The sequence below is a fragment of the Otolemur garnettii genome, unplaced genomic scaffold (genome assembly GCF_000181295.1).
Source record: "Otolemur garnettii isolate 467f Iridium unplaced genomic scaffold, OtoGar3 scaffold00077, whole genome shotgun sequence".
Classification (NCBI taxonomy): domain Eukaryota; kingdom Metazoa; phylum Chordata; class Mammalia; order Primates; family Galagidae; genus Otolemur; species Otolemur garnettii.
This window is the reverse complement of record NW_003852472.1, coordinates 9398327-9408296: the sequence shown is the minus strand read 5'-3', so window position 1 is coordinate 9408296 and position 9970 is coordinate 9398327. Positions and strand designations below refer to the sequence as shown.

Here is a 9970-nt window from a genome sequence, read left to right as displayed (position 1 = left end):
GGTGAATGAGGGCAGGGAGGCAGGCTGCGGTCAGCCCACAGTTCCAGTACTGGAACGAAGGCTTTGGAGATTGCAGGAAGGTTGGTCTTGGCAAATAGTCTCCTTCCTCTCCAGGGCCAGAGCCTGGCTTACATAGGTATTGCAAATCCAGCAGCATTTCCCGTGCGGCTGTCTGCCCCCACCACAACAGGAAGGGCCGCTCATGCGGAAAAACCTCACAATCCCAGGGTGACCTAAGGCTTCCCCGGGATCCTAATGTCCCTCTCTCCTGACGCTTCGCCCAGTCTGGGTTCTCCGTCGCCATTTCTGGCGCCGCCCGCTCCATTGCGGATGAACAGCGCCGGGTTCCCTAGATGCCAGCTAATTAGCTCATAAACGCAAACAGCGGGAGACACTCGGGACAAGATCCAGCACCAGGAAACGGAAAAGATCACAAGCCAGTGCCGCTCTGGGAGGTGAATGCGAACGTTCTCGGAAGGTTTAACATTGTCATTCATCTGACACACCGAGAGCTCCCCATTCGCGGCACTGTCAGGACTTTCGGCCTGGTTCGGGGTTCTGAGTCGGTCAACCCGGACTTCGAGGCCCTGACCATCACTGCGGGGCAGCGAAGTGAGCCTGAAGGAAGAAAGGCGTTCTCTGGCAAGGATAAGCCGGGGGCAGAGCAGTACGGTGTGAAGACGGAGACTCCTGGAAAAGAGTTGCCCATCCATTCTAAGGTAGGCATGTTAAGCTTGGTGCGGACTCCAAATCCCATCATGCACCGCACGCGCCTCCTGGCCTCGCACAAAGATTAGATAACTAACCACCACTCCCGATGTGCTTTCTGCGACTGTGCAAGAACCACAGTTCCGGGATCCAGAACTACAACTTCCGATTCGCAGGAAAACTGCGGCGACTCTATTTAAAAAGCGTCAGAGAGGCGGACCCTAGCTACGTCCCTCTCTTCCAGTTCCGCTCCCTAGACTGAGCTGCGAGAAGTGGGGCGGAGCTTTAGGCCCGGGCCAAGATGGCGGCTGCGAAGCCAACCTTCACGGACTCGCTCTCGTTATGCCTCGCGCAGCTCGCGGCGGCGGCCGGGGAGGGTCTGAGTGGGGAAAGGGACTCAGCTACCAACGAGACACCCCTGAGCCGTGCGCTATTTCTCCTCCGCACGCGCCACATCAAGGCAGCCGGGGGAATCGAGCGCTTCCGGGCACGCGGCGGGCTCCGCCCCCTCCTGGCGCTGCTAAGGCAGGCGGCTGCTGCGGGCCCCGCCCCATCCCAGGCCGGCCCTGGCTCCGCCCCCTCGTCGGACGCGTCAGCAGCAGCTTCTGATCCTACTCCCTCTTCGGACTCCGCCCCCTCCGGTGGGTCGTCGGCACCTTCGCAGCCAGTGCGCCTGCGCAAGACGCTGGACTTGGCTCTTAGCATCCTTGCCAACTGCTGTACGGAAGGGGCGTGCCGAGCTGAAGTACGCAGACTCGGAGGCATACTCCCTTTGGGTAAGTGCCCCGCCCCCATTTCCTAGAAAGATTCCACCCACATCTCCCTCTTTGCCTGTGACGTACCCTGGAGTGACGAGCTTTGGGATGACGCAGCGCTCTTGTTTCTCAAGCTGTCTTGCCCCGCGACGTCACTTTTCTTTATGTATATTACATCACAATCCTCCCATACCAGATATTAAGAATTAAAGCCATTACCTAGGTATTGATTGTTGGGCACTTTCCTCACGTCTGTACTAGAGTAGGCCAGAGGGTTATTTGGTGACCTTTTGAGATGATTCTTATACTCCAGTTAAGAAGACACTCAGGGATACATAGGAGGATACATAGGATACATCAAGGATACTTGATGAGTGGATTCCAGAAGGTGTAGAGATTTAGAAGTGGAGTTTTTTGCAAAAATCACCTAATACTTCCAAGGCTAAGATTCCTTGTTAAATGGGATAATAATAACTATCTTGCAAAATTATAGAGTAGGGAGAAAATGAAATGCAAATACACCACCAAATTACTCTAAGCATGGCCTGGGTATTCCACATTCTTAGGAACTACCACAGTAAGAACAAATCCTAGCAAAATACAAATTTTTCTTGTTACCAGCTAAATTGGTACTCCCTAGTGGCAATGATGTGAATATAGTGTACACATCATTGCTTGCCCTCCATGAAATTATGCTAGTTTTGATGAAATAATTTTTTGATAAAAGAAGCAATAATGTATTTAAACGTTACTTAAAATGTATCTGGATCATAACGTGTTTGACAAGAGGCCACCATCATTCAGTTTCTGTTTTGTGTTTTGAATAGCCCCTGAATCCATCCACTTTTATACCCTACTTCCACCATGTTCCCAGAGGCTGTTCCCTGCATTGGGTGGTGCTCATTGCTGAGTTGGCTTAATCCACTGTCCTTTCTTGCCTGGATATTGTGACAGGCTCTTCACCACTTCCCCAGTCCTATTCTTTCCTTTCCGTGGATGGCCGGGGTCACTCTCCTTCTTAAAACCGTTGCAGGGCTTCCAGTGCCTTCACATTCAAGTCCTGACCCCTTGGTTTGACTTGAAGCCTTTTGTGAGATTATAGCAGGGACACTGGGTCTTACCTCTGGGCCTTTGCAAAGACTGCTTCCAAACCAGAATTTTCTCTAATACCTCCATCCACCAACCTTCTGGCAAATAACTACCTATTTAGCTCTCTAGACCAGATCAAGTGTTAGCTTCTTCTGAAGGCCTTTTCTGACCCTCTCAACCATATTCTCCAGGTGATTAATGAGAAAGACATTAAAGGATAGAACCCTCATGAACCTAAACTGTCCTTGCAGTGACCATTTTTCAGTGTGTGAAGACAGACAGCATCCAGAACCGAACAGCCCGTGCTTTGGGGAACTTAGCCATGGAACCTGAGAGTTGTGGGGACATCCACTCTGCTGGTAAGAAGGCTGTGAGGGTGGAGGCAGCTAGGGCTTGAGGTGGGAGAAGGGGTTGAGTGTCTGTCCTTGTTCACCTTCCATCTTCCCCTTCTCTTCTTCCAGGGGCTGTTCCCCTGCTCGTTGAGAGCCTGACAGCCTGCCAGGACTCACAGTGCCTGCAGAGTGTGGTGCGTGCCCTCCGCAACCTGGCAGACTCACCCCAGCATCGCCTGGCCCTAGCACAGCAGGGAGCAGTGCGGCCACTGGCTGAGCTCCTGGCTACTGCTCCAGACTCTTCACTGACCTCAGCCCTAGTCCGTGCCCTCCTAGAACTTAGCCGAGGTTGCTCCCGGGCCTGTGCTGAGCAGCTAAGTCTGGGTGGGGGATTGGGCCCACTTGTCAGCCTGGCTTCCCACCCCAAACGGGCAGTACGAGAGGCTACTATTCTGATCCTTGCCAACCTGTGTGCCCAGGGCCTGGTACGGCCTGCACTAGGCAATGCTGGTGGTGTGGAGGTGCTACTAGATGAGCTCCGACGGCGTCGGGGCCCTGCAGGGGCCAGCCCAGCCTCCCAGCAGCCCCTGGTGCGAGCTGTGTGCCTCTTGTGTCGGGAGGCCATCAACCGGGCCCGGCTGCGGGATGCTGGTGGTTTGGAGCTGCTGATGGGCCTACTGAGGGATCCTCGTGCCAGTGCCTGGCACCCTCGTGTTGTGGCCGCCCTCGTGGGCTTTCTCTATGATACTGGGGCCCTGGGTAGGCTACAGGCTCTGGGACTTGTACCTCTCCTGGCTGGGCAGCTGTGTGGTGAGGCTGGCGATGAAGATGAAGAGGGAAGAGAAGCTGCTTCCTGGGACTTCCCTGAGGAGCGGACCCCTGAGCGGGCAGAAGCTGGAAGCTTCCGAAGCCTCAGGTAAGTCCCCACCTCAGAGCTTGGTAGGGTGGGTAATGCTGTGGGGTAGAGATTTGTGTCTCTTTTGGCCCCTTTCACTACCTCACCCTCTATTCTGTCTCAGTAAGACTTACTGACTAGGACTCCTGATTTCTTATTCTTTCCTGACATGGCTACCTCCCAGTCCCCATAAAATGTACCTCCTCTTTATGGATTTACCTTTTGGCTTGGTTCCACCCCAGAACCTCTAAATTCTGAGCCCTAGACAAGTTCATTGGGAGGTAGTATGTGTACTGGGTAAGATGATATGGTCTGGAGTCCAGGTTCTTATTCTGCTACCATCACTCATAAGGAGAAACATGGGAAAGAGACTGATTCCTTGTGCATAATTTACATGTCCCATGGAATTATTGTTAAGATTTGCCCCTTTGCTGGCACTAAGCATTGCTCAGTAAACATCAGCCTTTTTATAAACTCTCTGACTTCATCTTTTGCCACTCTCTCTGGTGTCTAGTATATACTTACACTGCCTTCTAGTTAGATTTTGAACAGGTTAGGTAGGTACCATCTCAGGGCCTCTGGTTGCTGTTCTCTGTACTTAGAACACTCTTTATCTGTTCTCTGTACTTAGAACATGCCTTTATCTCTGACCTCCTTCAAGTCTTTCTTTTTTTTGTTTGTTTTGAGACAGAGTTTTAAGCTGTTGCCCTGGGTATAGTGCCGTGGCATCACAGCTCACCACAATCTCAAACTCTTAGGCTTAAGCGATTCTCTTGCCTCAGCTTCCCAAGTAGCTGGGACTACAGGTGCCTGCCACAATACCCAGCTATTTTGTTGTTGTAGTTGTCAGTGTTGTTTGGCAGACCTGGGCTAGATTTGAACCCACCAACTCCTATGTATGTGGCAGGCGCCTTAGCCACTGAGCTACAAGTGCCGAGCCTCAAGTCTTTATTTCAATCTTGCTTTCTTAGTGCGGGCTACCATCCTCACCTTATGTAGAATTTCATCTTTCCTCTTCCTTACCTCTTCCCCAGCTCTATTTCTTTTTATTTTTCTTGATTATCACTTTATACCACACTAACATAACATATGGTTTACTGATAATGTTGTCTGCTTTTGCTCAATAGAACATCAACTCCCAGACTAAGGACTTTGTTTTGTTTGACGCTTTTCCCCAGCACCTAAAACAGGGCTTGGCTTGTGACGGGCATCAGTGATTTCTGAAAGAGGTTTTGATCCCTCCTCCTTATCTTCTGTTCCTCCCCTGTCCTCCCTTTATTCACCTTCCTTCTTTCCCCTGGCTTCACCTCCTTTTGCATGATGGTGCCCTTGACTCTTCTCCATTGCCTTGTTGTTTTTTTTTTTTTGAGACAGAGTCTCACTTTATCATCCTCAGAAAAGTCCCATGGCATCACAGCTCACAGCAACCTCCAACTCCTGAGCTTAGGCAATTCTCTTGCCTCAGCCTCCCGAGTAGCTGGGACTACAGGCTCCCGCCACAACACCCAGCTATTTTTGTTGCAGTTTGGCTGGGGCTGAGTTTGAACCTGCCACCCTCGGTATACGGGGCCGACGCCTTCCCCAAGAGCCATAGGCGCCGCCCTTCTCCATTGCTTTCCCTCTGGGTTCATTGTCCTCTTTGTGCCCTCCACAGGTCGTGGCTGGTCTCCGAGGGCTATGCTGCTGGCCCTGGAGAAATCTCTCCAGACTGGTCTCCTGAGCATTGTCCACCACCAGAGCCAGTGGAGCCAGTCAGCCCCACCCCAGGCCCACCCTCACTACGGACACCAAGCACACAGCGGACACCAAGCACACTGCGCTACATCGTTGTAGGCCGTAACCCTGTCACCTCCCCAGAGGAGCCTTGGGGACGTGAGGGACCTGCTCTGTTACTTCTGTCACGCTTCTCCCAGGCTCCTGACCCAAGTGGGGCACTGGTGACCAGTCCTGCACTGTGTGGCCTACTAGCTTACGTGACCGGTGCACCTGGTCCACCAAACCCACGCGCTCTGCGCATCCTGGCACGCCTCACCTGCAACCCTGCCTGCCTTGAGGCATTCGTGCGCAGCTATGGTGCAGCACTGTTGCGTGCCTGGCTGGTGCTTGGTGTTGCACCAGATGACTGGCCCGCACCTCGTGCGCGACCTACTCGCCGAATCCAGCACCGAGAGCTAGGTAAGTCCCCTCCCCTGCCCCCCTGCCCACATGCAAGGTCCCTCCCCCTATGCTTTCTGTGGACCCAGAACTTCACCTTACCACTCACTTGCCCTCTGCAGCCCACCATCCAAACAACCCTAGTCACCTGGTGGGGAATAAGACACTCCCTTCTGCTCCACAGGCCTCGCATGTAGGGTTCTGCTCTATCATCTGCCCAAGCTTTGGGGCACAGATACCCTGACACCAGGGTAGTTCCTAGCCTCCTCACTCTAGCCTTCCAGGACCTGCAGTCACACACCACCACCCCCCCTTCCATGCCCAGAGGTTTTGCCCTTTTCCATCTAACCCCAGTCTTGGACACGACTCCCAACCTGACCAGCTCTGCCCATCCCTACAGGTGAGATGCTGCTACAGAACCTGAGTGTACAGGCCGAATCACCCTTTGGAGTAGGTGCCCTCACTCACCTGCTGCTCTCTGGGAGCCCTGAGGACCGTGTGGCCTGTGCGCTGACCCTGCCCTTCATCTGTCGGTGAGAGAGGGATGTGGGTGCTTTGCAGGGTTTGCAGGGGCAAAGAGTGTTGCTGTTTGCCAGTCATGCTTTTTTCCACCTCCTAAAAGACTCCCTTTTCTCCCACAGGAAGCCTTCTCTGTGGCGCCGGCTACTTCTGGACCAGGGCGGCCTCCGTGTTCTACTCACAGCACTAACTCGGCCTGCTCCACACCCCCTCTTCCTCTTCTTTGCTGCAGACTCCCTCTCTTGTCTGCAAGGCCTGGTGTCTCCTACTGTGAGCCCAGCACTCCCACCCGTAAGGCCCTTGGACCTAGAACCACCCTCCCCTTGCCTGTATAAACCTCTGCTGGGCCCAGCCCCCATCCCAGCTCCTGACCTGTACTTCCTACTGGACTCAGGCCTACAGCTCCCTGCCCAGCGAGCTGCCGCAGCTACTGCCTCTCCTTTCTTCCGGGCTCTGCTATGTGGTAGCTTTGCTGAAGCCCAAATGGACTTAGTACCATTGCGAGGCCTGTCACCTAGTGCAGCCTGGCCTATCCTGCATCATTTGCATGGCTGCCGGGGCTGTGGGGCTGCACTGGGGCCTGTGCCCCCTCCAGGCCATCCCTTGGTGGGCTCAGAGGCTGAGGAGGCACTGGAGGCTGCTGGTCGTTTCCTGCTGCCTGGGCTGGAGGAGGAGCTGGAAGAAGCTGTGGGCCGCATCTACCTGGGGCCCCATGGTGGTCCAGAGTCAGTGGGTGAGGTGTTCCGCCTGGGCCGGCCCCGGCTGGCTGCCTACTGTGCCCGCTGGACACTGGGGCCAGGGCAGTGCCCAAGGAAGCGGGCCCTGGCCCTGGTGGGGCTTGTGGAGGCAGCAGGTGAGGAGGCAGGACCCCTGACTGAGGCTTTACTGGCTGTGGTGATGGGGAATGAGTTAGGGACAAAGGTCCCAGCCTAGACTGTTGATGTCCCCTGGGAGGGGACCCAAGGATGAATTGACTATGAAGGAGACCTTCCTCAGATTGGTTAGGGAGGAGGCTGAGCAGGAGTCATCATCAAGAACCCATGAGAAGATGGAACTGGACCCCCCGGATGATGCTGTGGACTCCTCTTGCCTGCAAGGCCTAGTGTCTCCCACTGTGAACCCAGCTCTCCTACCTGCAAGCCCCTTGGACCTAGACCCATCCTCCCCTTGCCTCTATAAACTTCTGCTGGGCCCAGCCCCCATCCCAGCTCCTGACCTGCACTTCCTACTGGACTCAAGCCCACAATTCCCTGCCCAGCAAGCTGCCTCAGCTGCCACAGGATGAGGATCTGAAGACACAGGAGTGAGGAGACAAGGCCAGGGTCTAGTCATGGGGCTCAAGAGAGGGAGAACAGCCCAGGGCCCCATGTACTTGACTTGGCCCAGCCCCCTAGAGTTGAGATTAAACACTTTGGAGTTGGAAAATAAATAAATAAAAATTTAAAAAAAACTTCGGCATTGGATCTCTCTGTTGTATGGTGTCTGCTTATTTTCCTGTGGTAGTACCCCCACCCCTTCACCTACCAAGCAGAGTCCACCCTTAGCATATAAGTGTTTGATAAATAATTGACTGGTTCCTGGAGCTCTGGGATAGGGTGGAAGTTCCTGGGCTTCTTTCTAGGTTTGGTTTTGAGCCCCAGGGAAAGTCTTCTTCCTGTTCATAGGCCTCATTCCTCTGACAACACCCAGCTGGACACACAGACCTTAGTCAGGGCTGAGAGGGCTGCTGTGAGTATGGGGATGTTTGTGGAAGGCCTGAGCATTACTATTTCCTGACAGGCCGTTGCCCATCTTGGGCCTTTAGTTTCTGGGTTCATTTTCATCTCTTGGGTCATGTGTCTTACTGCTGTCTGCCTGAGGAAAGACCTTTTGTGTTCCCTGCATCTCTGAAGCCCTGTCTTAATCATGCCCAGAAAGAGCCAAAGCCTTTAGGGGTCATTCATATCGGGGAGTGCTCACGTTGCTTTTATCTCCAGCCTACATGTCTTATCACCTGGCTTCCAGATCTTTGACCACTCAGGTGGCAGCCTGGCAGCCTGACTTTGAGACAAGTGTTGGACTCAGCCTGCTAGGGTCTGCTTCTGGGGAGCTAAGCTTAGCATTTGCTGTTTTAGGGATTCTCTGGGTGTTTGTCCAGGTCTCTGGATCTCAGGCTATGCAGTAAAGCTAATCAGAAAGCTTTTTAAAAGTACTGGATGCCTGGGCCCTTTCTGGTTGAATTGGACTATAGAGTGTCTTGGGCATCAGTATTTTTAAAAAGCTACTGTGGTGGTTCTGATTTGCTCCTGGCTTGAGACCCATAGTCCAGCGCTCAGATCTGTCCATGAGTATGGCTGTGGTACTGTTGTGTCGGTCCATACCTGTTTAAGTGTCTCATTTCCACCTTGATCTTTCAGAGTCCTTATCTGAGAGAAGCCTGTTGCTACTTTGTGTCTAAGTCTATGTCTTGCTTTGTGCTCAGCTATTTTGTTGTTGTTGTTTTTGTTTCTGTTTTTTGAGATAGAGTCTCATTATGTTGCCCTCGTTAGATAGAGTGCTGTGGCATCACAGCTTGCTCACAGCGACCTCCAACTCTTGGGCTTAAGCGGTTCTGTTGCCTCAGCCTCCCAAGTAGCTGGGACCACAGGCACCTGCCACAAGGCCCAGCTATTTTTTGTTGTTGTTGTTGCAGTTGTCGTTGTTTTTTAGCTGGCCTGGGTCGGTTTGAACCTGCTAGCCTAAGTGTATGTGGCCAGCGCCCTACACACTGAGCTACGGGGACCCTCCAAGAAAGAGCTGTTTTGAACAGGCCTGGGTCACCTCAGTGTTGGGGAAAGGCTTTGTCTTGCAGGCTGATGGAGGTTTGGCTGCCTGGGAGTCTACATGGCCTTTGGCCTGGGTTTCAGTTTACCTGTGTCTATTTCCAAGTCTTGCATGGAAGGTCCTAGCTTAGAGGTGGGGGTCACTGTGTCTGTCACCATCTCTGAGAGATTTCTTCGTGTGTAGTGTGTTTGTTCTTGGCATTTATGTTTATCTGTCAGGGCCTCCCAATGGAAGGTCTTTGAACCTGGGGTCTGACTGAAAACAGAAAATCATGTTTGGGGGTGGCGCCTGTGGCTCAAAGGAGTAGGGTGCTGCCCAATATACCAGAGGTGGCGGGTTCAAACCCAGTGCCTGCCCAAAACTGCAATAAATAAATAAATAAGAAAATCATGTTTGCCCCCAATCCAAAATTTCTACCTGGGACAAGTTCTCTCAGGAATGGCCTGTGTGGGAGGGAGGCTCTGTCTAGGACTCAGGTGCTGACTTTGGGGCGGGGTGTCTGCTTGGGGTTCTACATCTTGGTTTGGAGGAGCCACTTCTCTGGCTCTGGCTCTGGCTCTGACTGCCTGCAGCTCCCTACAGCTGAGGCCAAGGCTGGGGTGTGGCCGCCTCCGCCGCAGGCCGGCGGGCTGGGCTCGGGTGGGCAGAGGCGCTCCCTCCCTTCCACTCCTCCACCCCGGGCTCCCCCGTTTATCACCCCCCTCATCCCCATCCCT

General features: G+C 53.4%; 1 protein-coding gene across 1 annotated transcript; it reads left to right on the top strand.

The window, feature by feature from the left end:
- The first annotated feature begins 207 nt into the window (after positions 1 to 207).
- ARMC5 (armadillo repeat containing 5) lies at positions 208 to 7915 on the top strand. Its single transcript, XM_003794227.3, has 6 exons — positions 208 to 1484; positions 2804 to 2911; positions 3014 to 3800; positions 5434 to 5954; positions 6334 to 6466; positions 6575 to 7915. The coding sequence occupies exons 1-6, from the start codon at positions 1010 to 1012 to the stop codon at positions 7383 to 7385; spliced, it is 2835 nt and encodes a 944-aa protein (XP_003794275.1). The 5' UTR covers positions 208 to 1009; the 3' UTR covers positions 7386 to 7915.
- Positions 7916 to 9970: the final 2055 nt, after the last annotated feature.